The 24,386-nt window shown below is 40.9% G+C and overlaps 1 protein-coding gene across 5 annotated transcripts in view; it reads left to right on the forward strand.

The window, feature by feature from the left end:
• ncanb (neurocan b) overlaps positions 1 to 24,386 on the forward strand; it is a 193,345-nt gene that overhangs the window by 13,331 nt on the left and 155,628 nt on the right. For 2 of the 5 annotated variants that reach the window (XR_015717165.1, XM_087835674.1), the window contains exon 2: positions 20,482 to 20,586. The exons of the other annotated variants lie outside the window; for them this stretch is intronic. Coding sequence is in view for 1 of the 2 variants with exons in the window: in XM_087835674.1 (XP_087691800.1) it covers positions 20,516 to 20,586 (71 nt within the window). In the remaining variant the exon portion in view is untranslated. The remainder of the gene's footprint in view (positions 1 to 20,481; positions 20,587 to 24,386) is intronic. 5 annotated transcript variants of the gene reach the window in all.

Below are 24,386 nucleotides of genomic sequence, written 5' to 3' on the forward strand. Positions count from 1 at the left end.
GTCTTTGTAGTCTCTACATTGCTAACACTTTATTACAGGCATTGTAAATTAAATAAATAGTAAGGCTTTTTTTTAAACTGTTGACACATAATGAAATTATAATTAATAATGTTTACTGATTTGCTTATGACATAAACATAGATTGATTCATGCTTACTATTTATAATTAATTATCATTTGATTGTTTACAAATGAAAGAAGTCTTATAAAAACTTATATTTTATTAACTATCAATGCACAATTTATGAACAATAGTTGTTATAACCGGCTGCTGATTTCCCATAATCCTTTTCACATAGATGGAGAGCTATTGGATATTGTAAAGAATGTGTCTAACTGATTATGCATAATGTGTGTTGTGTTTAGTACCACTACTACAAACATATTACATCTCCACACAAGTAAATCATTTATTCTTTCTTTCTCCTCCTTTTTTTTTTTGCATCTCGCTGAATCAAGGTCACATTTTAACTTTAGCACGTTTAAGAGGCCAATCCTGCAATCACGCTTCCTGATTGGGGTGTTTATTCTCAATCAAGATCTCAGGAAGGCCAACATCTTTAACAGCCCATCATCACACCTCAAAGCAATCACAGCATTTGTCATTTCTTGTCTATTACTACAAACACCCTTAATTGGCTGCTGTATCTCCCTGGACCACGCTGCCGCTACCGCTGCTGCTGACGAAGTCACTCAGGATTAATAGCACTTTTTCATAATGCAGACTGAAATTAGCTCTGTAAATGAATTCTCAAGATTATGGCTTGGCTGCAGGTTTTTTTTTATTTTAAATTATGTTTTTTTTAAAAGGTCTTGCTCCAGTTCATTCTGGGTTTTATGTTCCCACTGACCTGGCTGACCTTAAGCTTTGGCCGAGCTCTGTTTTAAACTGCTCGCCTGTGTGCTGTCCAACGCCAGTGTTTGTCCGAGCAGCTTTGCCTTTTCCTAAAGCCAGGAGCTCGGGCTGCTCATCTTGTCACTACCGTGGATCCAACTGCCAGCTCCTCAGGCCCCCAGTGACATCTGCTCTTTGCATTTGGCTGCCAGATAAATGAGGTGTTTGCTTTTCTTTGGCACATCAGTACCTTTTGGAAGGTCATTGAGGGTGATTTCACCAGGGAAAGTGAACACTGTTGATATTAAAGGACAAGTAGTTCTGAATGTGTTAGCCCATTAAACACAAATCATATAGGTTACTGCCAGACATTTCCCAAAGGCGACTAGGTATTTACATAAATTTCTTTGCTTTACCTATCCCACAGCAAAGTGAATATTTCTTGACGTTAGTAATCCATCAGGGTGAGCATTAAGTTCATGAAACCTCTTTGTGTCCAACCTCTTTTGTTCCATTTGTTGAAGGTTGCAGGCTGTAGATTTTGTAGCTACTGAAAACTACCAGAAATACAGTAGAATTCTCAATCCTCTCAAATTTATCAGAATGATTAATCCCCTACCCCTCTCACAAGCTTGTAGTCCCTTCCCACAATAAAGTGGGAAAAAAAGTCAAAAGAGCTTCTATTGGAGACTTCAGTTAAAAGAAAGGAAATGAAAAGCTTCTTCGATATCTGACCGTTACTTTAAGTAACATGAAGTATTCACATTTCTCACCAGGCGTCAAGACCAGGCATCAGTGGCAGTTTGTTCATTCTGTCCCATTTAGGAAATGCTTTTACTGGTGAAAAAATTATACCCACAGGAGCAGTCTAGTATTACCATTTTTGTGAATGTGTCAACGTTACACTCAAAACACAGCTGATGAACAGCCTTGCAGAGCTGCTAGTATTTTAGAAAAGTATGTGCTTTTTGTTGTTTTTATATGACTGGGAAATGCATGATAGCAAGCTCTGACAGTCATACAAGCAAAGCCATGGCAAAGTACAGGGTGTATTTGTTTAGGAAGAAGTTTAATGTGAATGGTAAATGGCCTGTATTTATATAGCGCTTTTCTAGTCCCTAAGGACCCCAAAGCACTTTACACAACCAGTCATCCACCCATTCACACACACATTCACACACTGGTGATGGCAGCTACATTGTAGCCACAGCCACCCTGGGGCGCACTGACAGAGGCGAGGCTGCCGGACACTGGCGCCACCGGGCCCTCTGACCACCACCAGTAGGCAACGGGTGAAGTGTCTTGCCCAAGGACGCAACGGCCGAGACTGTCCGAGCCGGGGCTCGAACCGGCAACCTTCCAATTACAAGGCGAACTCCCAACTCTTGAGCCGCGATCGCCCGTTAAAGCACATGAACCGTGTTTAGTTTTAAAAGAAAAAGGAAAAAAAATCAGGATAAGATTCGAGATAGTTACCTTGATGTCTGATGAATGTCTTACAGACCAAAACATTTATTATATAATGTATTATATTATTACAGTTATTACGGATTGTTATATATAATGTGAATCTGTAATTCACGTAAAAAACCCTGTGAACTAGTTCAAGCAGAGAACTTGAGCAACCCCAGACAAAGGTAGCATGTCTAAGTCTCCTTATGTACACAAAACATATCAAATTTAAAGCTGCAAATTTCTCATCTCTCCCTTTGACATGCCAGTGCTGCTACCATCCATTGTTGGCTGCTGTTTCAGCTCCTCTACCACCTCAACATCCAGTCAGGCTCCACGTGAATAATTACTCATCATTCCCCAATTTAATATGTAACATATTTGCAGCGACACGCTTGGCACCTAGATGCCAAACTCTAATTATGTTCGTCTGCTGTAATCATTTCAACCGTAAGATGTCTGTCTAAACTGTGCTTTTTGCTTTCTTTTGCTCATGTACTGCAGTTAGCTGGCATGCAGCATCGGTCTCTGGCTTCAGAAGTCAGATTCAAAGCTCCCAGAACATTGAAAAGGAAAAGAAATGTGACATACAAAACCACAAACATGTTTAGAGGATATCTTTTCTGTTAATGGGTCAGACTGGTCGAAGCCCAGTGTATCCAGCTCACAAATCTGTCTCAAGGAATACACTAAATCTCTTTATTACGCCAGTGCCTTCTGCCTGCACATCTTTCTCAGTAGGCAAATGTTTTGTATTCTTTTACTTCTCTCTACCACACCGATCCTCCGCTCATCCATTTATAGACAGCTCTGTATTTGCCCTCCCTCTTCTGATTCTTTCAAGTAAATCCTCCCATGATCATTTACTTAACATAGCTCCTACTCAGACCCCCCCATCACTTCACCCAGCCTCTGCATGGAAATGTGCTTTGAATTAGCGCCAAGTGTTTGTTTTTCCTCTTTCAGTAAACATTGTTTGATGAGATAAATTAGCTTTGCCATGCCTTCTTCTTTAGAGCAAAGGTACGCCACAGGAACAAGAGTGCGTCACACACCCTCCATGAAGCTTTAAATTCCCCTCATACAGATCACCGTCACCTTTGATTAGCTTTGAATTTTCTCTTGTGTCTCATTTAGGACTTCTCTTTCCTCAGTGCTTTTTGTGGCCACTGTGTAACATGTAAATCTTCCTTCCTTGATCTCAAACCTCGGTTTTGCAGCCAGCTTCCACTATGACTCATTTTGCTGGAGTGCCTACTTTTATGTTCACTGTCATTAATTATACAGTACCTACGTAAGTACCGTGCATAATTATCTCTCAGCCTCAACATGGAAATGTCTTGTTGCTGTTCCTGTTCCATATGGGAGTTATTTGTCAAGATACAAAACAAAATGTTATAAAGAAAGACACTTGTGTTATTTACCTCTTATACACTGTAAATGAATGAAATTACACAAGAAAATGATGTAGTAAAAATAGTTCCTTAACTTCAAAAGACACTTTTCCCAAAATCTAAATATTTTTTCATTCTTTTTGACCTTATTTCTCTATAAATATTATTGTCGCAACATATATTGCATCTTTCCACCAGTTTTCACAATCTTTTACCACTGTCTATAATTCAGACAACTAGTATTTTTATTGCCCAACAGCATGGCACATCCCGCCTCTTTGACTTTTTCTTTTGTCAAGTTATAGAGATTCATCTCGTAGCTGTCAGAATGAATGAGGTGAAACATATGTTTGAGGTAGAAAATGTCCAGTCCGTATCTGGACAATCTTTTCCATATAAATATTATATTTAAAAGATGAAAAAAAATATTGCTCTACCAGTTTTACTAAGTAAGAGAAACATCAAAAGAAATAACTGCCAAAAGACTCCCGAGTCCAGGGCATCACTACAAATTCACTTAACGTACTTAGTATAGTTAATGGACTAGTGTGGTGTTTTGGAAAATACACCTGAGGCGGCTGCTTGCAGGTTAGATGAGAATACTGATTAGGATACAATCAATTAGACTGGAAGAAGGTTGCACCTCATATTTTGTTTCCAGGTACAGGTAAACACATTCTGGCAACCCACTGGTTAGCAGTGTTGGGAAGGTTACTTTTCAAATGTATTCCATTACAGATTACAGAATACATATCCCAAAATGTATTCTGTAACGTATTCCGTTACGTTACTCAATGAGAGTAACGTATTCTGAATACTTTGGATTACTTAATATATTATCATGCTGTTTACAACTACATGAATGTACTATTGCTGTGATTTATTACTGTTACTGAAGGTCCGCGGCTCCGAACCGTAGTAAAGGGACCTCTGGCTAATAGGTGGGTTCTGTGTCGGGCTCGTAGCCGAAAACTAGCTTTACTAGGTCAACTTTGCTAGCGAGAGACAAAGAGAGGCGTTGAAAGGCTGCTCCAACAGAACTTATTGTTTCGGAGGAAAACACGAACACGGTGTACAGTCGAGTCTTAATAGCTTACTTACAACTGGGCTCGTCAGGCACTCTTCTTGGCTGCAGTGGTTATTATTATATTTACATGCTTCCAGCTCCCGTTTTTGCTCGATGACAGCTCGTACTTTTCCTTTTTCTCCCTCCCTCGCTCACAGACACATAACGGGTATGGCAGTCCATTCTCCCTGCAGCACGGACTACACTGCCCATGATGCTACATTCTTTAGAGCTATACCGGTAGCATTCTGCCTATTAGCTTAGCACAACAACAACAGGCGCTCTCTCACCCAGGAAACACGCAGAGAGAGAGCGTCACCCTGTAACCATGGCAACCGTAACGCTGCCACCTGGAACAACAGAACGTAGCTGTCAAACAAAACCCAAACAGGCCTGACCCGTGACAATATGAAACAGGAAAGTACCGCCGTGTAATCCATTTATTTCAACAAAGTAACTGTATTCTAAATACCACCTTTTTAAACGGTAACTGTAACGGAATACAGTTACTCATATTTTGTATTTTAAATACGTAACGGCGGTACATGTATTCCGTTACTCCCCAACACTGATGGTTAGTCTGCGACAAAAACCCTGATGACACATGTGGGATGGTTGGAGAGTCCAGGCTCAGTTATGTAGGTAATCTTCTGATGTATTTACCACCACTTCATATCTTAAATAATGCTCACTGGTAGCTTCTTCAATGATGTCTCAAAGTTGTACTAAGTTACTTAACTGAATGTTAATTCACCTCTAATTGCTACAAGCTTCTAAATTTCATTTAGGACTTCAAGTTATGTCCAAAAAAATGAAGCATGAGGACTTTGAAATGCTAAATAATCATTTTTTAGCTCTTACAACCACAGTGGCTTAAACTTGGGTGGCCAAGAGAACTTGGACTGCAAAGGGACTGCATGTGGAAACTGGAAAGCTTCAGGTGTCTCCACATATCTAGTGTAGCCATATGTTTAATCTGTTTATAATGATTCAACTAAATATGATTAAACCCAAGGATACTGATGATTGACATGAGCAGGTGGTAAATACATTAGAGGATTACCCAGGCAACTGTAGCCTGGAATGCCCACTAGCTATAAGTGGTCAGCAACAAAATAATGGGCAAAGAGCAAATCCCACATATACGTAATTTTTTTAACTCTTCGGATTGAGACGGAATACGTTTTTATTTCTGTCTCCTGACAAATACAGGTTAGTAGGAAACACCCTCAAAGAGCAGCATGAAATTACATGTATCCAACAATAATGGCTCATATGATGCAATTCGTGCATAATTTACATTTCTACTGTGCTTATTTCACGGTTACAACATCCACCTGCTTCCCAGAGTTACTCTTTTTGAGAGAAATTCATCCACCTATGAAACAGGATTTCTGTTCTGACACTACTCTGATGGGATTAGTGCTGTTCAAATGTGCAAAATACTCAATTTATCAAGAAGCCAACAACTGGGAATCGTGTGAAATTAGAAATGAAATGCTGTCTCTCGTATAAACCTGTACCAAATAAAGACTTGGATCTCTTTCTGCAAATAGGGCGCATAAAGACCTAGCCACTATTTGAGCATTTACAGTATTTATGGGGCACGTGTAGTATAAGATACATAAACCTTGTGAGTGAAATTCTGAAGATGTTATAGTCTTCCTTTTCATTTATTGCACAAGCCTATTGGCATCACACTTTCTTCTCTTCCTTCCACTTGTGCCTCTCAACATTGCAACACTTTGGCTTTCTCTCAGTCAGCTGTTATGATATGTCGTGACACTTTCTCCTCAAGTAATTGTGTGTGAAGGAGATGTCGCTGAACTTGAACTGCTATCACGGCCATATTACTCCCACCAAAGGCAGAAGAATGCAGTAGCTTTGTTTCTTTGTAACTTTACCTCCCCTTTGAGTTCATCTTTTCACCACATTTCATACACCTGCTATCATTCACCAGGCGGTGGGTCAAAACCATCAACGGAGAAGTAAAAAAAAGAAAAAAGGGAACAAAAAAGGAGGAAAATGGGAAAATGTAGAAATGGTTATTTGCAACGAGATTTTGAGGAACTGCTGAGTTCACCCCACAATCAAATATAAATGTTTTCCCTCTGAGTGGTAGTGCCAGATTTACATTTAGATTGTTTTAGCGTGAGATGTACAGCATTGGAGATATCGTCTTTTTAAATGTTGGTGCTCCCGCTGATATGTAGTAGAGCTAACTGGCAGCAATGTCAGTGCACCAAAAGTCATGTTTTGTGTCCCTCAAAAAAAGGAAAAAAATCCACAAATCTTGTTATGTTAGCTTCATGAACTATTAGTGTGAAAACTATAAAGCGTGAAAAGAAGCTCATGCTAACACAAGCGTGGCAATGCTAAACTTTTGCACAAAGACGGAAGACAGTGTTGCTGAGCTTTTAATTTTTGGGAACTTGAGCAACACAAAGCAAGGGGACTTAGGCTACGTTCACACTGCAGGTCTTAATATAAAGACTTCGGACTTCACGTTTCCCAATTTTTGCTTTAAGTTATTTTGTTATTTACATAATAATGTAGACAGTGTTGGGAAGTAACGGAATACATGTACCGCCGTTACGTATTTAAAATACAAAATATGAGTAACTGTATTCCGTTACAGTTACCGTTTAAAAAGGTGGTATTTAGAATACAGTTACTTTGTTGAAATAAATGGATTACACGGCGGTACTTCCCTGTTTCATATTGTGGCGGGTCAGGACTGTTTGGGTTTTGTTTGACAGCTACGTTCTGTTGTTCCAGGCGGCAGCGTTACGGTTGCCATGGTTACAGGGTGACGCCCTCTCTCTGCGTGTTTCCTGGGTGAGAGAGCGCCTGTTGTTGTTGTGCTAAGCTAACAGGCAGAATGCTACCGGTATAGCTCTAAAGAATGTAGCATCATGGACAGTGTAGTCCGTGCTGCTGGGAGAATGGACTGCCATACCCGTTATGTGTCTGTGAGCGAGGGAGGGAGAAAAAGGAAAAGTACGAGCTGTCATTGAGCAAAAACGGGAGCTGGAAGCATGTAAATATAATAATAACCACTGCAGCCAAGAAGAGAGCCTGACGAGCCCAGCTGTAAGTAAGCTATTAAGACTCGACTGTACACCGTGTTCGTGTTTTCCTCCAAAAACAATAAGTTCCGTTGGAGCAGCCTTTCAACGCCTCTCTCTGTCTCTGCTAGCAAACTTGACCCAGACAACAAAGTAAAGCTAGTTTTCGGCTACGAGCCCGACACAGAACCCACCGTATTAGCCAGAGGTCCCTTTACTACGGTTCGGAGCCGCGGACCTTCAGTAACAGTAATAAATCACAGCAATAGTACATTCATGTAGTTGTAAACAGCATGATAATATATTAAGTAATCCAAAGTATTCAGAATACGTTACTCTCATTGAGTAACGTAACAGAATACGTTACAGAATACATTTTGGGGCATGTAATCTGTATTCTGTAATGGAATACATTTTAAAAGTAACCTTCCCAACACTGAATGTAGATAACCTAATAATTATCCTTATTGCTGTGTAACCTCCACCATTATTGCTGTGTAACCTCCACCATCCAACAAAGAGCATGTGTGTTTGATTCGTTGCTGTGTAGAGTGTCTGTGCCCAGTGATTTGCAAGTTTTCTCCTGTTTTTCATTTAGAAGGTTAGGTAAGTGAATTGTCTTTTGTTTGGTTTTCATTTTGTGTAGGAAAGCGTAGGGACCATTAGGGAGTTTTGTTTGTTATTTTTGGCACTGCTCACTGCTGAAGAAAATAAATGGCTGCTTAGCACTTTAAAAAGATATTGTTGTTGGTGTTCTTGCTTGGGTGGTGTGCGAGTGGGCCAACGTCTTGTTGCGTTCAATACTCGCCTAGACTAAGAACGTAACAGCTGTTTTAGAGGAGCGGTGCTTCAAAGGATAGTTGCAGATTTCTGTCAGAATCTGCAGATTATGCAGTACAAATAAAATGTTAACATTTCTCCAACGTTGTCTTCCCAGCAGTTTCACCGGATGGCCAGGAAGCGTTCGCGATGTCTTATCGGGCGCTGATAATTGGCGTCTGTCATGTGTCAGTGACGTAAAAGACGGATTTAATGTGACTTGACCGTTCAAACAGCAGTCGCTTTCTGAAACATTGGATATGTATCGGATTCAGTACCACATACTAAAGTGACCCAGATCGGATTTGAAAATATCGGATTTGTGCCGTTCACACTGTCATACCATGATCGGATATGGGTCGCATAGGGTCAAAAAAATCGGATTTGATGCCCTTTGCCTGCAGTGTGAACGTAGCCTTAGTTTCATTATAATCAAGGCAAGGCAGACACCTCTATAGCTGAGAATCCAAAAACTGGGCAATACACATCAATACAGGCGAATGGAAAATACATACTTTTAATTTTCAGTTATTGAAAAAAAAAAAATCATGTTAGAGAATAATTATAGAATAATTGAAGATGTGGAGCAGCTATTAAAATCAAATGTGTCCCTAAGCTGCCAGTGCTGTATCCTGAGGAAGACAGGTAATGGGCGGCGGTCGGGGGGATGAGAGGCATCCGCTGCTTGAACAGTTGGCTGCACTGACAGGACAGCATCCATCAGGGCTTCATGGATGACGGCAAGTTACCAGGTACGAGCCCAGAGAGAGTGAAAGAGCTGGCCGCATTGACAAACACACATTCACAAATCTTATCCCAATATTTACCCATCATTGCTTGTGAAATATGAAATGTGGGTTGTTTATCCTGAAGGTAATAACCAACCATGTCCGTAATTTGCCTCAGTTGGTGTAGAGGGAACTATTATTTGATGCATGACTCCACCTCGCAATTGCAGATCATGCCTATGAAGTCCCACTACAGTGGTAATGCAGGAGGACAGCTGAGAGCCTGTGGCTGTGTGTGGTCGTGATGAGATGTGTAATTATCCAAAGCAGCCTGACAAAGTGCTGCAGGTGCATGAGAGATGAAAGGAAATGAGCCAGGAGAGAGGTCAGGCAAAGAGGAGAGGAGTAGTTATTGTAGCCTGCAAAATTCAAGGTTGATCCAGTTTGGTGAAGTCATGCAATGATATATTGTTTTTTAGTCTTTATGTCAGTGAATTCAATACTCTCTTGCTACGTGCTCGAGTCAAAGCATTTCTCATTCAGTCTGGAAATACGGTGCTTTGATAACCACTGCTGAGGATGAATATCAAGACTACAGTATGAATCAGGTACTTTGTTTGCACTGCCAAGAGTCCAGGTGGAAGAGGTGGAGGTTAACATCACCGATCAGGGTAATTAATTGCTCCAATTTAGTCATTAAGTGTTGAGCTGGAACCGATAGCTGACACCTGCGGGGTCTCTGAGAGAGTCACAAAGAGAAATGATAGGGGGAACAGGAACAGTGGGATGGAGGGACTGGAGAAAGCTAGCGACTCTATCGTTTTAAAAATAAAGGGAAGTATATAAGCTAAAAATGGATGCAAATTACCTATTCTCGTAAATTGAGTGATATTACTACAAGAAAACTGTATTGATTTGTTATGTAGCTCATTTTGGCTGCAGTTTAAAATTCAGTGGCAGTTCATAGGTGGTTACTGTATGTGTGTGTGTGTGTGTGTGTGTGTGTGGGTCTGTGGCCACTGAGGTAAATTCTGACAGGCCCCTGGAGTGACACCTTCACTGGTTCTGCTTCTGCCAAGACACTCATCAGTGATCCCACGGAGAGGAAGGAACAGAGCAGAAAATTGGAAGGCAAGAGAGAAAGAAAAAAAGTTAGAGGAGAGGCAGAAATGTGTACAAAAGAAAATCTAGGCAAAGAGAACAAATGGCAAAAAGTTGAAAAAAAAAAAAAAAGATGGCATAGCTGTTAATCTGCAGAAAGACTTTTAGAATAGCACAAAAAATAAATATAATTTTAGGCTTCTGAAAAAGCGCAATTATAAAATGAGACTTTCCTGATTGGAATCTTGATTTAAATTCAGCTCCTCAAGTAAAAAAAAAAAAATACTTAAACTCTGTAAAATCTGCTTCCAAAATAGTTATAAAAATTTCCAGTATAGAAACTGGCCATGTTACATAAAGCCACAATAGAGGCCACATAACATTCCCTGTAATTTTAACTAGGTCATTGTGGTTAAACGGTACAAAAACAAAAGGTTGCAAAGACTGAAATTCTCACATGAAATCCACTGAACTTTTGTTTTGTTGTAAGCACATCTAAACGGAAACGTTTCAATAAGATAACCACACTTTGTGGCTTAAGCTCATTTTTACAATGGAGACCAAAGGGGTATGGATGTTCTCATTAGATTGTAAGAAACAAAAGCAATAATTTCTCACAAATTCAGACTATTTTTTGAGTTGTTGCGTAAATCATTTGGGTAAAGAAGTACAGATAGAGAAAGAGCAATGGGAATTAAGCACCCAGTGAGTGGGGTGTCATCCAGAAAAGGCTTTCCATCCCTGCCTGTTCTGTACAAGTAGGTTTTCGTGCAACAGATGGTCCAAGCAAAGCTAGCCAGGTGAAGAAAAAAAACGTTTCTGCTAACTTTTTACCTCAACTTTTAAATCATTTCTCACTCTTACAGTCTTTTCCTCTACTTCCCAAGTTGTCTTGACCTTTCTTCATCGCTTTCTTATTCCTCCCTTGCTTTCAAAATGCTCCTAGAGCTCCTTCACCTGCTTTCATTGTCTTCAGCAGCGGCTGCTCTGTAAATACAGTGTTTCTTCTTGGGTTCCAGTGCTGAGTAATTACAGCACAGGCTGGAGGAGGTTACGTTTGCCACACCAGCACTCTTTTTCTCTGATATTCAAATGAGCTTTCGCGTCCTCATTTATCATCTGTTCGATGTTGCGTGCACGCGCGTGCGCTTACATGTTTGTGTACGTTGCGTCTCATCTCTTATTTAGTGTATCCCACGGGAACGTCGGTGAGGTGAGAAATTAGAAACGGGGCTGATTAATACCTGGAAAAAAAGGAATTAAAGGGTTCTTCCCTGCCATCCTCTTTGTCGAGGAGCTGGGATTTACCTGCAGTGTGATTGAAGGTGGCTGCTCTGCGCTGCCACTGTCATTAATAATCACCAGCCTTCAGAAAGATTCATGCTGCCATGTGCTAGTTGGTTCAAAACACTTAGCCATTACACATGACACCGAGGGCTTGATAAATGACAGGCTAATAGGTCTCCATTCCAGCACCAAAGCTGTGGGACAACAATAAGAACCATTAAGCTTTTATCAAAAAGATTACAAGAACAGGTTACAATTCAACAAAAGTGGCAGCTTGTCAGAAAACTGAACAAAAATGAGTGACTGTAATGGAAAATTAGTACAGCTTGGTTTATTCTCTATTTGTTTGGCTGGTATTGTAATAAATTTAAAAAAAAAATCAGAGGCTGTGCGTTTCTCGTTCGGGGCCTGTGTGCTTGGAATGAATATTACTGGGGAGAACACAGGCGCTGTTGACTCATAAGCAAGAAGCATCTTTCTGATGGAATTGCTTTGCTTCTGTGATGCTCTCATTTAGTCAGCTCACAGAGTAAAACCTTTAAAGCCCCCCTACTCCACTTCTTCTTCTCATGTACAGGGAAAAATATAATAAATTTGATCAAATTTACAGGTTGCTAACAGTGTTCTCTCCTGTAAAGCAGGTTAATTTGCCTCCAATAAAGAAGCAGTCGGAGCCAAATCGCTTTATTACTTTAGATTCAGGCTGGAGTGCCTTAGTTTTTTTTTTTTTTTCTTGACTTTTTTCTGAAGGTGTATTCAGCGGAGATGAATAAGCACTTCATGGCTGGCTCTAATTTTCCCTGGTCAAGTGTTAGGCTGCAGGTACTAATCAGTTTCATTACACTAACTCAGGTGATAAGGCCTCTTGGGAAATTGGAAAAGGAGTGTTTAGTGCTGCAGCACAGCCTTTTACCTAGCCCGAAACTCTTCATGTGTTGCATGCAAAATGAAAAAGCCACACAAATGACAGCATGTTACACTTCTAAAAAAATTACATATTAGTAACGGCCTCGAGGATATAACTGAAACAACCACCTGTAGTGTAAGAGAAATACAATGCCACTTATATATTGGAGGGCATAAAGTATTTCCATGCTTACATTTTTGCAGGTTGCACGGGAAGCTTCTGGGATCCAAAGTCTGTCAATTACTGACAAAAACGTGATAGAACTGAACTGATCAAAGGCTGTCCTGATGTAGTCTGGCTTCTTTGTTCCTTTCTCAAGGGATGGGGGAAGGGGTTGTATTGATGCTCTGCTGCGACTTCACATTCAAAAGGCTTCTCTCCAGACCAGAAAGCAAACAGAAATTCAATGCATATGGCTGAAGACCAACGCACATGCACAGTCACAGACATATTCGTACAGATTGACTCACCCGAGCATGAGAATGGCTAGCGACAATCTGTCACATCAGAGCTACGTGCCTGTACAGGTGCACGGTATGCCCCAAACTGCGTTAGAATGATATCATATGTTTTCCTGTCGCCCTCCCAGAGAGACCTGCCTGACCAGAAAGATGATCGCCGCGCCTGAGATTAATTCTGGTCTTTGCTGCTAATTATTTTATGCCTTCGTTTGAACTGTCTGATGAAATCCAATTATCAGGCAGTCTGTGTAGCTTACAAGATTGGGGTGGCGACGAGGGGAGGGGAGAAATTTGAGGGCTGGGAGAGAAACAGGGACAAGGGAAACACTGTCTACTTGTGAGATATGAAAAACCTCACAGAGCTTTATATACGAGGCTTTTAAACGCTTGTTTACTTTGAAATGGTGACTGTGTTTCTTTTTGCTTTTCAAATTACCAAAAAAATGCAAAAGGCTTCAAGCAATAGTTTGTCTGCCTGGAGCTGGTTAGCTTGGATTAGCTTAGCCTCTGTAATTGGGGTGAAACACTAGCATGGGCTCTGTTTAACAACATCCAATATCTATCTACTAACACCTCTAAAGGTCACTAATTAAGACACTGTGTCTTTTTTTACACAAAGACTGAGGAATAGCACCAGCAGCCCCACAGATTAAGTAACAAGCTAACAAAATTAAGGCTTTGGAGATCTTTGTAGTATAAATTTAGAACTACTTCTTGAGAAAAAAAAGGTACACATGAGAAAAGATGGAGTCAAATGGACAGGAAGTCTCCAGATATCTTGTTGAGGAAGAACTTAAATGACGACAGGGTGTAATTTAAGGAGTATCAACTTTGCAGCAGGGAGTGACATGTTGCTCATGTTAAAATCGACTTGTCTGTATGTAGGATAAGTGAGCCTAACAACAAATAGCCTAAAACTAACAATCGAGCGAACCTTAAATTGAACTGCACACCTCTGAGAAATGTCAATTTGTGTTGCCTGCCTGGTTCTGCTTTATGCAGCTCATGGGTTAAATCTGTGTTCTGCTGCATGCTCAGTGTCCTGCCCTTTCACTTCCACTCACATGTTCTGAAATTGGTTGTCATGCCTGGACGTGGAGGGCTGCTGGTAGCCCCAGCAGGTAGCCACTTTATTCCAAGACAGCCAGGAGCAGGGCTAGAGCAGACACCAGATAAATAGGTAAATAAACCTTTGCCTTAGGCAGGTCTCATCAATTTTGATTCTCCCAAATGAGTGTGCCTGAGAATCGATATACCTAGGGGATCCTGGTCCATCTCCATCTCAAACCGAGAACTCGTGCTTGGACTGAGACCGCACTGTGGCACTTTGCAATAAAGCCTGAAATAAGCCAGACTGCACCATCGCCTCTCGCTCTCTATCACTCTTTTCCATCCTCAGTCGTTCCTGTTATCTACTTTTTTTTACAGAGTTGCCCAAACGTTCCATTCTTCTCTTCATCTCCCATGGCTTCACTCCCACCAGTGCCTCACACCTTCCTCACCCTGCTTGTTTACACGTTAACAGCAATTGTACGCCACGCTTAAAGAAAGACTGGAAACATCTGTACATTTTTACAACTCATTAACACTTCTGCATGTGACTTTTTAATGCATTTAAGCGCAGTGAAGCTACTCCCACTATTATGAGCCTACTTTCTTTTCACCTTGCATTTTACACCCCACCCCCCACACAGAATTTCCTTTCTTAGTGCTTCGAGTATTTGATTTTTTTTTTTCCCCCTTTCTATTCTCACACTTCGATTCTTCCGCCTCACACAGTTATCACAGCTCAGTGTCTTTCTCCTTGATGCTGTTTCTTTTCTTACACTCTCTGTCTACCCTGTCAAAATCAGGTTCCCTTCATGGCCCGAGTATACTCCAATTCCAATTTCTGCTCAATTTATTCACTGTACTTTTCATCTTGTCTTGGTCTCTCAGGGTTTTTTTTTAAACCTCCATTTCTTCCCCCAGTTTCTTTCCATGTTATTTCCTATATATCCGCTATCTGGTACAATTTGTCAGAGCTGATTCATTGTCAGAATCTTATCAGCAATCTCATTGTCACTCTTCTATATTTCAGTTGCCTATAAGACTTCGGACTTGTTTAATCAGCCCTGTTTCTTTCAGTCGCACTTCAATTTTAGACTGAGATTAACACAACTTCACGTTTCTAGTCCTGAACATTTTCAGTCACATCTCACTGCTCTCATTTATTATTTGTCTAAAAAAGTTAAGAATTTTCTTCTAGGGGCTATAGCTTTTAGAACAGAGTTGTAGAATGTGGATGTATTTTTAGTGCAGATTTTACTGCAAACTCTTAAAACTAATGATGAACAAAACCGACTTTATTGCATTTTATTTTAAGAAGCACCACAAAAAGATTAAATTGGATCATCGGTATGCTGTTTCATTCAGCAGTCACAGACATTACTTATTAATGATTCACAAATGGTGGGTGTATTCTTAAACACACAATCTTTTTTATGTTTTTTTGCAGCTCGTTAGCTTCACGTCCTTGTTTTTGCCTGAATGTAGTGTTTAAATAGTGTCAGTTTGTCGTCAGTCCTGCCATGATATTTTCTGTTTGCCATTTCTTATGTGGCATACTTTCTCAATCCCCGACTTCCTCTAGTGATGCCATAACATCAAAGGTATGGCTTAAATTCAAATTTTCTGTCACAAACACTCAGTGTCCAACTCAGGAAGAAGAATATTTATATTTTAATATTTTACAAAGCCCTCGTATATCTGCTACACTGTCAGACCAAATAATGTTATCTTCTGGATTAGCAAAGAACGATGCTAACGCTCACGCTCTAAAAGTAGAGCTGAACTCTTCAACTGGGCGGGGACCAGAATTGGCCAATTTTCAGTGTTTTTAACCATGACTGGCAAGTCTGAATCATATGTTTTATCCATGTGCAAACCAAGCAAATGGTTGCATATGCAATCACAGCTATGTGGTAAAAGGTTATTAGTGTGGAAGCTTTTCACTGTGGGCAAAGACACAAAGGTAGCCATGAAAACATTCTTAACAAGAAACCTAATCAGACACTTAAATCACATGTTAAAAGGCTTAAAGAGGAGAAATGGCTAAAGCTATAGATATCCAGCTCAGAGCTCACTGTACGCCAATGTCAAGGTGATGATGTGTGGCACGCAGGATGTGGACCCAAACGCAAGACTCAAAACGGCAACTTTATTGCTGGAAAAACTTCACGTCAAGTACAAAACTAAACTAGGAACTGGAATCAAGAAACTCAAACACTAGAAATAAACCAGGAACTAAGAATTAAGTAAGAACACAGAGGGGGAAAATACAGCATAGTGAGAGTACAACACGACAACAGACAGAGGAAAACACAGGGCTAAAATATACCAGTGAGTAACGAGGGAATGGAAAACAGGAGGAAAGCACAGCTGGGGCTAATCTGACATAACGAGACAAAGGAAACAAAGCAGAATTCACTAACATAGGACACAGACTGTCAAAGTAAAACAGGAAGCACAAGGCATTCACAAAGACGCAGACTAGACAGAGACATGGAAACATGACAGACTCTGGAACAGAAGGAACACAAAGCGAAGAGACGAAAGTAACAAGACATGGGACACGGGGAAGAGATTAGTTAATAAATAAGCTGGAGAAAAAAAACAAATGTCAGATACTTACATTATTGTTACTTACACTGTTTTGTATATAAATCTGTCTAAAAGTGGGTGCACAGCAGCTCGTTTTCAGTTAATTACATGTACCTTCTTTCTAATAGCAGAGCAATTTTCAATTATTTTTCAATTATTTAAATGATGATCTTTAACTTACTACAAAATATTTTTGTGAATTTAAAAAAAACATTTATATTTGCTCGTGTAGGATCTTAAAAAAAAGAAAAAGCTCTTGAAAAAGTCTGACTAGCTTATCCTAAAAAATCTAATTATAATAACTGCTATTGCTGTTATCCCATAGATTCAGTTTTTTCAGTGATGTGTGTGTGTGTCTCTCTCTCTTATAACTTCTGTGGTTTGACCGTCAGTCAGCCAGAAACTGTGACACCAAAGGTCACAGTCCAGTCCAGTTCCCGCTCAGGGGGCTGCAGTGTTAGCTGAGCCATACACACAAACATCCAACCCCTGTGAACATGATACAAACACACCATCTGTCCATCTGCATCCTGGTGACTTCACGGTTAAGTTTGTGTATGTGTGTTTCAGATGGATGTCTGTGTCTGGCAGTTGCAGCGATCGTGATGAGATGTAGACTGATTTAATTGCACATCAAAGCAGCAATTTACCCCAGCCACAGGTCGTGTGTGTGTGTGTGTGAGTGAGAGAGAGAGAGAGAGAGACAGAGACCACCTATGCATAGTCTTCTCAGTGTGTTCATTGTGATATGGTTTAATGAAAAATATAAAAGTGGATTATATGGATCTCGCGTACACACACACGTACACCGATTTTGTGTCATACTGGGGTGTTTCTATATAAATACTTATTTTGGTCAACCCTCCCAGAATGGCTTCTTAGCTTCCTTTTGAAAATACAAGGGACAATTAGAAAAGTCCCTAAACGACAGGCAGCTCTCATCCCTCTGTTAATTAGTCTGCTCTCTCTGTGTGGCTGCATTGCATGATGAGGGAGGTGGAGGAATGGAGGAAGGAGAAGGAGCATGTGTATCACCAAGGGAGGAAGGATGGAGTATTCAAACTCATCCATCATAGACAACTGAAACAACTGTGATGGCAGTACTGGGTTTAGTTCATTAAAGTATTGATATGAATATTGATCAGATGAGAAAATCACATCTAAAATGATCTAATTTTTTCTCAGTACAGCTAATTTTGCTCCACAACTCTTCATATGCATTGCATACTTTTGCAGATTTGATAGCATTACATCATGTCACAATACTAAAAATAGAGGAGAATACACCAGCCACCCTTTTCTGTAACCCATCATGCCTGTGGTGTGGTGGATGAAAAGCAAAACTCGAGTCAACTCGTGCTACTGTACATACTGTATGATCGCGCCGGTCTGTAGACCGCTGCTCTATTTATTCTAATGGGAGAATCTGGTGCACAGTTGATAGTGCCGGTTTACTGACCAGCTCCTTGGCCTTTGCCTCAGCATGATTTAGTGCCGCTGCTCCGCCGACATTGATTAACTGAGGAGTCTTTACAACCTGCAGTCAACATCCTGGATTTACTGTATCCCATTCGTCCCTGGATCCTGAAAACAGACCAAAAAAAGGGACAAATTGAGAGAGGAAACACAAAGACGTACGAGCTGGAGTCGGATGACAGAGAAGAAACAATGTCGAAAAGAGAGAATAAGAGAGTGAAAGAGGTAAAGAGAGGAACAATCTTGGCAGCTTTCCCAGAGAAGCATGTCCTTCTCCAAGACCTGCTGTAATAAACTGATAACATCCTTTCAGCACCGCCATGTACAGTGGTATACAAAATATGTTTGAGCCTGTGTTTAGTAGCTATATTGAGAGGATGATGGTTTATATAGATAGATAGATAGATTGTCTAAACAAGCCCTGACGGCTGATGCAACTTTGCCTCTCGTGTTCAAGGTGTTGAAACTATTTCTTTCTTGTACCCTGCCTCAAGCTACATTTACTATTCCAGGCGAAGACAAGTAGGCGGCCAAGGGGACCTTGATGTCACCAGAACAAGTTTAACATTTGCCACCATATAAAGTGGCTTTGCAGGCCGACCAATGAGAAGCCTCAGACATTTGAAAATTGCCTGGCCACCCTTCCCGCACATAAAAAGCTTTCTGTCACCTCATTTTTCAGGAGAATCTCTCACTCTGTTCCTCCCTCCCTCTGTTCGTTACCTTTCTCTTTCTATCGTTCACTCTTGCCCTTTTTTATTCACTTGTAGGATGAGCTCGCCTTTTCTGGCCACGGAGAGCAAGGTAATATGTTTCAGAGAAAGTAATGGGAGATATTCCACTTCCAGCTGACTCTTTAACAGGAGCTCAGGTTGTGGTGGCTTGTGTGTGGGTGCGCTGTATGAATGAGGGAGACCAGGGTGGCTTTCAGCTGTAAGTAATGGCTTTCTGTATGGTTGTGGGCAGCCCTGAAGCCTATTCCCACTCGGCACCATCAGGGTGCTCAGCAGTGTCAGCCCTGCTTTCTGTAGCATAGAAGCTGTTTCTCTTTTTTTAAACCTGTCCTTTGCCACTCAGACCATCGTGTTTATTGAAAATTTGAGGAATCGCAGCAGAAAACCATCTAAATGCAAACATTCAGACAGACAAATGGACTTGATAAAAACACCTGTCTGGGTTTGGATAAGTGTGCGCACGCAGTTTTGTGCAATAAAACACAGTAATTGACAGCACTTTTCAGCTCTGAGGCACACAATGGTGGAGGAAGCGCAGTCTCATCCTTAGCTTTTTATTCCCTCTTCCTTCATGGCTTTTATCCCTCTTGTCCCTCTTGTCCCAACTCCTGATTAACTGCACCTTTTCATGTGAGTACGAGGAGCTCCTCATTCATGTCCTACAGAGCCTATTAAAAAATAATCTGCGTTCGTGTGGGACCTTTAAATATAACAATTACAGAGTTCTTTGTAAAATAAAATGCCTCACTTGCAATATCAAAAGAAAAGCGAACAATAAGAAAAACAAAAGAGTGAAACTCTTTGTTTAAAAAAAAAAAAGAGGCACAAATTATCTACAAAAAGCATTCGAGTGTGTCCTGAGTTGAGATGTATGCGCAGGTGTATGCACTAATGAGTTTATATCAAGTGCATGTCTGCATCCGAGTGCGTGCGAGCAAGCATCTGTTCGTGTCATCCACACTTCATTCACACTCTTAGCACACAGGTATATCCACATTCCCATAGGTATTTTAAACATTACTTATTCAGTGTTCATAATATTCCAGGCTTCATTTTAATGCAGATCAGTTCTCCTCCCTCATAAACAGTGCCGTCTTCAGACTCTCAGGTTCTAAGGAAAATGTTATTGCCTGTATTCGCACTGTTGGGATGCATACGTGCATGTGTGTGTGAGAGAGATGGAATAAACCTGTCTCTGAGTTAACCTGTGTGTCTAAGCCCATATGGTGGTTTCTTAATCTCATGGCAACTTTTGCGTTTTGGGAGTCTTGCCATATTCCCTCACCCTGGTCTATGAGCTTCTGTTCCCTTCCAAGCATATACAGAGAGTGCAGGCATAGCAAAGCATCAGGGGAAATTTATGGCTGCTTAAGATTCAAGTTCCCCTCTCATCCACTCAGGCTTGGCATTTGAGTTGGGCTGAAATAAGCCTTGGCTTTCTCAGTACCGTTTTTGTTTCTCTGTGCCTTTTCACACTTTGTTTACCTCACTTCCTTTCGCTTTTATTTCAGCTACCTGCCCCTTTTTCTTCCTCTCTCAATTTGGATGGTAATTGAGGAGTTATCAATGAGTCATCTCAATCGTCAGCTGTACAACTTATTCTCTTCCAGCACACAGTATATTCCTTTTTTCTTTCATTCTTTTTTTTTGTCTGAAGAGCCGTAGGGTCCTACTGTTTTGCCTCATACAGGTTTTATAAACTGGAATATAGCCACCCACTCAGCCATTGTTTTTATTTAGGTGTTTCATGCTGTAGCTCGCCAGCAACAAAAGAAACCCACCCAAGGATAACACATGCTTCGAGACAGGTGCGAACACAGAACAGTCCCCTTTTGTGCAGAAAATGTGAAGTGCTAAAGCCATTTATGTATGACACAGCGTGACAGGTTGCTTGCTAAAACCTTGGTAATATCCTCCTGGAAGGAAAACAGCCCTTTGTCACTCGAAGGGTAGCCTCATTTTTCACTCTAAGGGACTTATACACAGACACTGATGGGACTAACTCCCCCTGCGAAACCGGCATTAATGTGTGCGTGAATGTGTGCGCACGTGTGCTGCGGGGACAACAGAAGTGTGTGGCGATGGAGTGACAGGCAGCCCGAGTGATTAATGTGCCTCCTTAATAATGCAGCATGGAGAGGAAAGAGTGTTGCGACAATTTGAGAAAAGCAAATAAATGAAGCAAGATCAAATTTGCGAGAAAAACACACACAAAAAAAAGGACTTCTTTGAGCCACGGGTACAGATGGTGGCAGACGTAGACTGTCAGCTAATTTTATCCAAATATAGATGGACAGAAAAAGGTAGAAGGTGAGATTAAGATGGAACGACAGATGGATTGAGCAAGTCATCATCCATGAAAGGCTGAGGTTGGACCAAGGTCTTTGGAAGTGAAAGGAAAACGCGACAGCTTGGCTCTGTATCTTTCTTTCGGGATGTCTCTGTATTTTTGTCCGTCTGTCTGTAACCATCTAGCTGTCTGTCTTATCTACAGTATCTGTGACAGGCATGGTGGGGAACAGGGCACATCTCTGACATGCTGAGATCTGGCTGAATCTTTCCTGCAGATATTACCACACAGCAGGAGAGATCATACTGACTTTCAGTTGCGATTAGTCAGCTTCGGTTGGAAGACTTTCTAATAGCATTAATAAATCAAGGAATCTCTGTATGTTTTTCTGTCTATATTTTTATTTTCTTTGCATATCTTGTTAGCTATTCACCCGATCCACTTCACACTTATATTATGGGGGACCTAGATAAGTGAAGTGTCAGCTTTGAGGCTGTATAGATGAGGGGCTGGGCGGTAAAGGTAGCATTTGTAGGTTCTTATGCTAGATTTATTACTTCCTGTCTGTGATCTCATATAACATATTCAAGTCACATAGTTCAAAAAATAAACCTTCATTGACTTGTCATTTATTCTCCTTTTTTGCTGGGAAAAAATAATATTAAAAGTAGCTGAACTCTTTTAGTCTTTCAGTTTCTCAGCATCTCTTAACATGTACTCAGCACAAAATGATGTGACACGGCAATTGTAATCTTATTTTTCAGTTGGTGTCAACAAAGTGGATATCTTCCTTTATGAATGTTTCGACAATATGTTGGCACGTCCTTACAATTTACTGCACAATGGAGCTTAATGTCAATAATATAGAATAGAATAGTAAAGAAGAATAGTAGGGCCGAGAGGGCCAGGCAGACACAGAGGGAGGCAAAACGGGCGTGAACACAGTGCTTTATTTACAGTGCCTAGTTAACTTACAAAGCAGGAAACTATGAATGCTATGAACTGTGGAAGCTATGAAGTGAGAACTATGAGGCCAAACTATGAACATTAAACTCTGAGTGCTATGACTAGGTGCTAGATTTCATGGATGGATCCTGGGAATGGAAAAAGGGGCAGCGGCTTGGATGGAGGTACACAGTCACTATAATGAGAGGAGACAAGTAGTCAGTGGCAGTCTAGTGAATCACAGCTGAAGGATTAGACTATGGTGGTTAGGGCTTACGTGTTGCAGGTTAAAGTGTCATGTGAGGAGGGGGTGTCCAAGGGGTTCCGGATAAGGAGTGTCCAGAGAGGGTCCAGAATATACTTGGAGTGAGGGACTTGGCAGGGAGGCAGGCAGGTGTAGTCCAATGATGGAAAGGAAGCAACCAGATGTCAGAACCAGCGTCCAGGCGGAGATGTGAGTAGTTTAGCTTGGGAAGTGCGACTGCCAGGTGGGTCCTATGACAAAGAAAACACAGTGAGGAGAAAAGCAGTAGTTAAGGGCTCTCACAAGGGCTTGGCGGCCTAGCACTAACGTGAGTTAGCAGAAGATCTGGCAGAGGTCTGTTGTGAATGCTGGTCTTATATGCTGGTGACTTGATTGGAACCAGGTGTGGAAGCTGATTGGAGTCTCTGCCTGAAGGTGGAGCCCAGCGGAGTGGAAAAACCCCGTACTCACCCAGACCATGACAGAAGTAGAATAAAAGTAGACTTTAAAAAAATATTGCTACCAGATCTTATATGGTTTGCCTACTCTGATGTCAGTGGTAAGCATACTGAAGAGTCCATCCACAGCTGATACTTAAAAAGCACGTGCTACTGGTAGGATCAGAAAATTGGTGCAAGATAAAAGACCTAAGCTGATCAAAACTCTACATCAACATGTGTGGTATGATTCTTGTGAGGCAGAGCCAGTTAAATGATATATTATGTTGCAGTATTATAGTTCATCAAAAATGAAGAGCGGAGCAGAACGTCTTTAATATTTAACTATCAGACCAGCTAATATTCAGGCTCCATACATAGTGAACTCTGCTGCACCTATTTAGTAATTAAACAGCCGTGATTCTGACTGGAATTTGCCCGAGTTCAATATATAAATGTGGAGCCAAGAATGGAGCCAAATTCACACGAATCAGAATATTTTTCCTGCATCCTCCAAACTCCTGATGGAGAATTTACGCTGCTGAATTTAGACTCGATGTGGGAGTTTAATGTCAGGTGTGACTCAAGTGAGCTGATGTTTTGAAAGGACAGTCTCAGCATGTTGTCTGGAACATACTTTGTAGAAAGCACTTATATAATACAGATGTAGAAAACCGCTCTCACTTATACAACATTGTCCTAGAATCCTTGTAACAGCCAGAGTCCTGTTGTGGCTATACAAGAGATAACCTTGCATCACAAAAGAGGAGCGAGGAGGAGAAAGGAGGGCACAGAGGTCGATAGAGAGGTGTGACGTACCAACGCAAAGCATTACCGTTGTCCTGGAAGAGCTTTAATACACAATTTGCAGAAAAGGGCATACTAAGATAAAAGGTTGTACTTTTTATTTACTATAGCTTTGTGGAGGCCTTACATTTAAAATGCAAAGGGAATGAAAAGCAAACACCATGAAAAAAGTGAAGGAACGATGGATAGTAGACTAAATGTAGTCAACCATCATGTAGAGATGATGGTTGGGTAAAATAAAAGGAAGCGATGAAATTGGTTGGTCACAGTAAACAAAACTGTGACCGGAGAGTGCACATGAGTAGCTGCTAATGATAAACTGAGGAGGGAAAGACACAAGAAAGAGTCAAACCTAGCAACCAGTGAAGGAAAATAAAGCACAATAGCAAACTATGATGAATATGGAGCTGCAAGACAGAAGGAACAGAGGTGGAAAGGAAGATTCATGAATGCACTGGAGGAAGATGTGGCTCAGTATACATGAAGAGGATGCAAGAGATGGGGTGAGACGGAGGCAGATGACCTGCTGTGGCAGAAGCTTAAACTGTGACTGTGTAATTACTTAAGCAATTTTGAAAACAATATGCTTTTATTTTAGAATTAATTAAAAAAGTTCAGAATGTTAGAAAATACAGCACCGAGCCAATATAGCAATTAAGATTTTTAATACATGCTGTTTGGACTTGCAGAGTC

This window comes from Neolamprologus brichardi, chromosome 23, assembly GCF_056152115.1.
Source record: "Neolamprologus brichardi isolate AB-2024 chromosome 23, ASM5615211v1, whole genome shotgun sequence".
Taxonomy (NCBI): Eukaryota; Metazoa; Chordata; class Actinopteri; order Cichliformes; family Cichlidae; genus Neolamprologus; species Neolamprologus brichardi.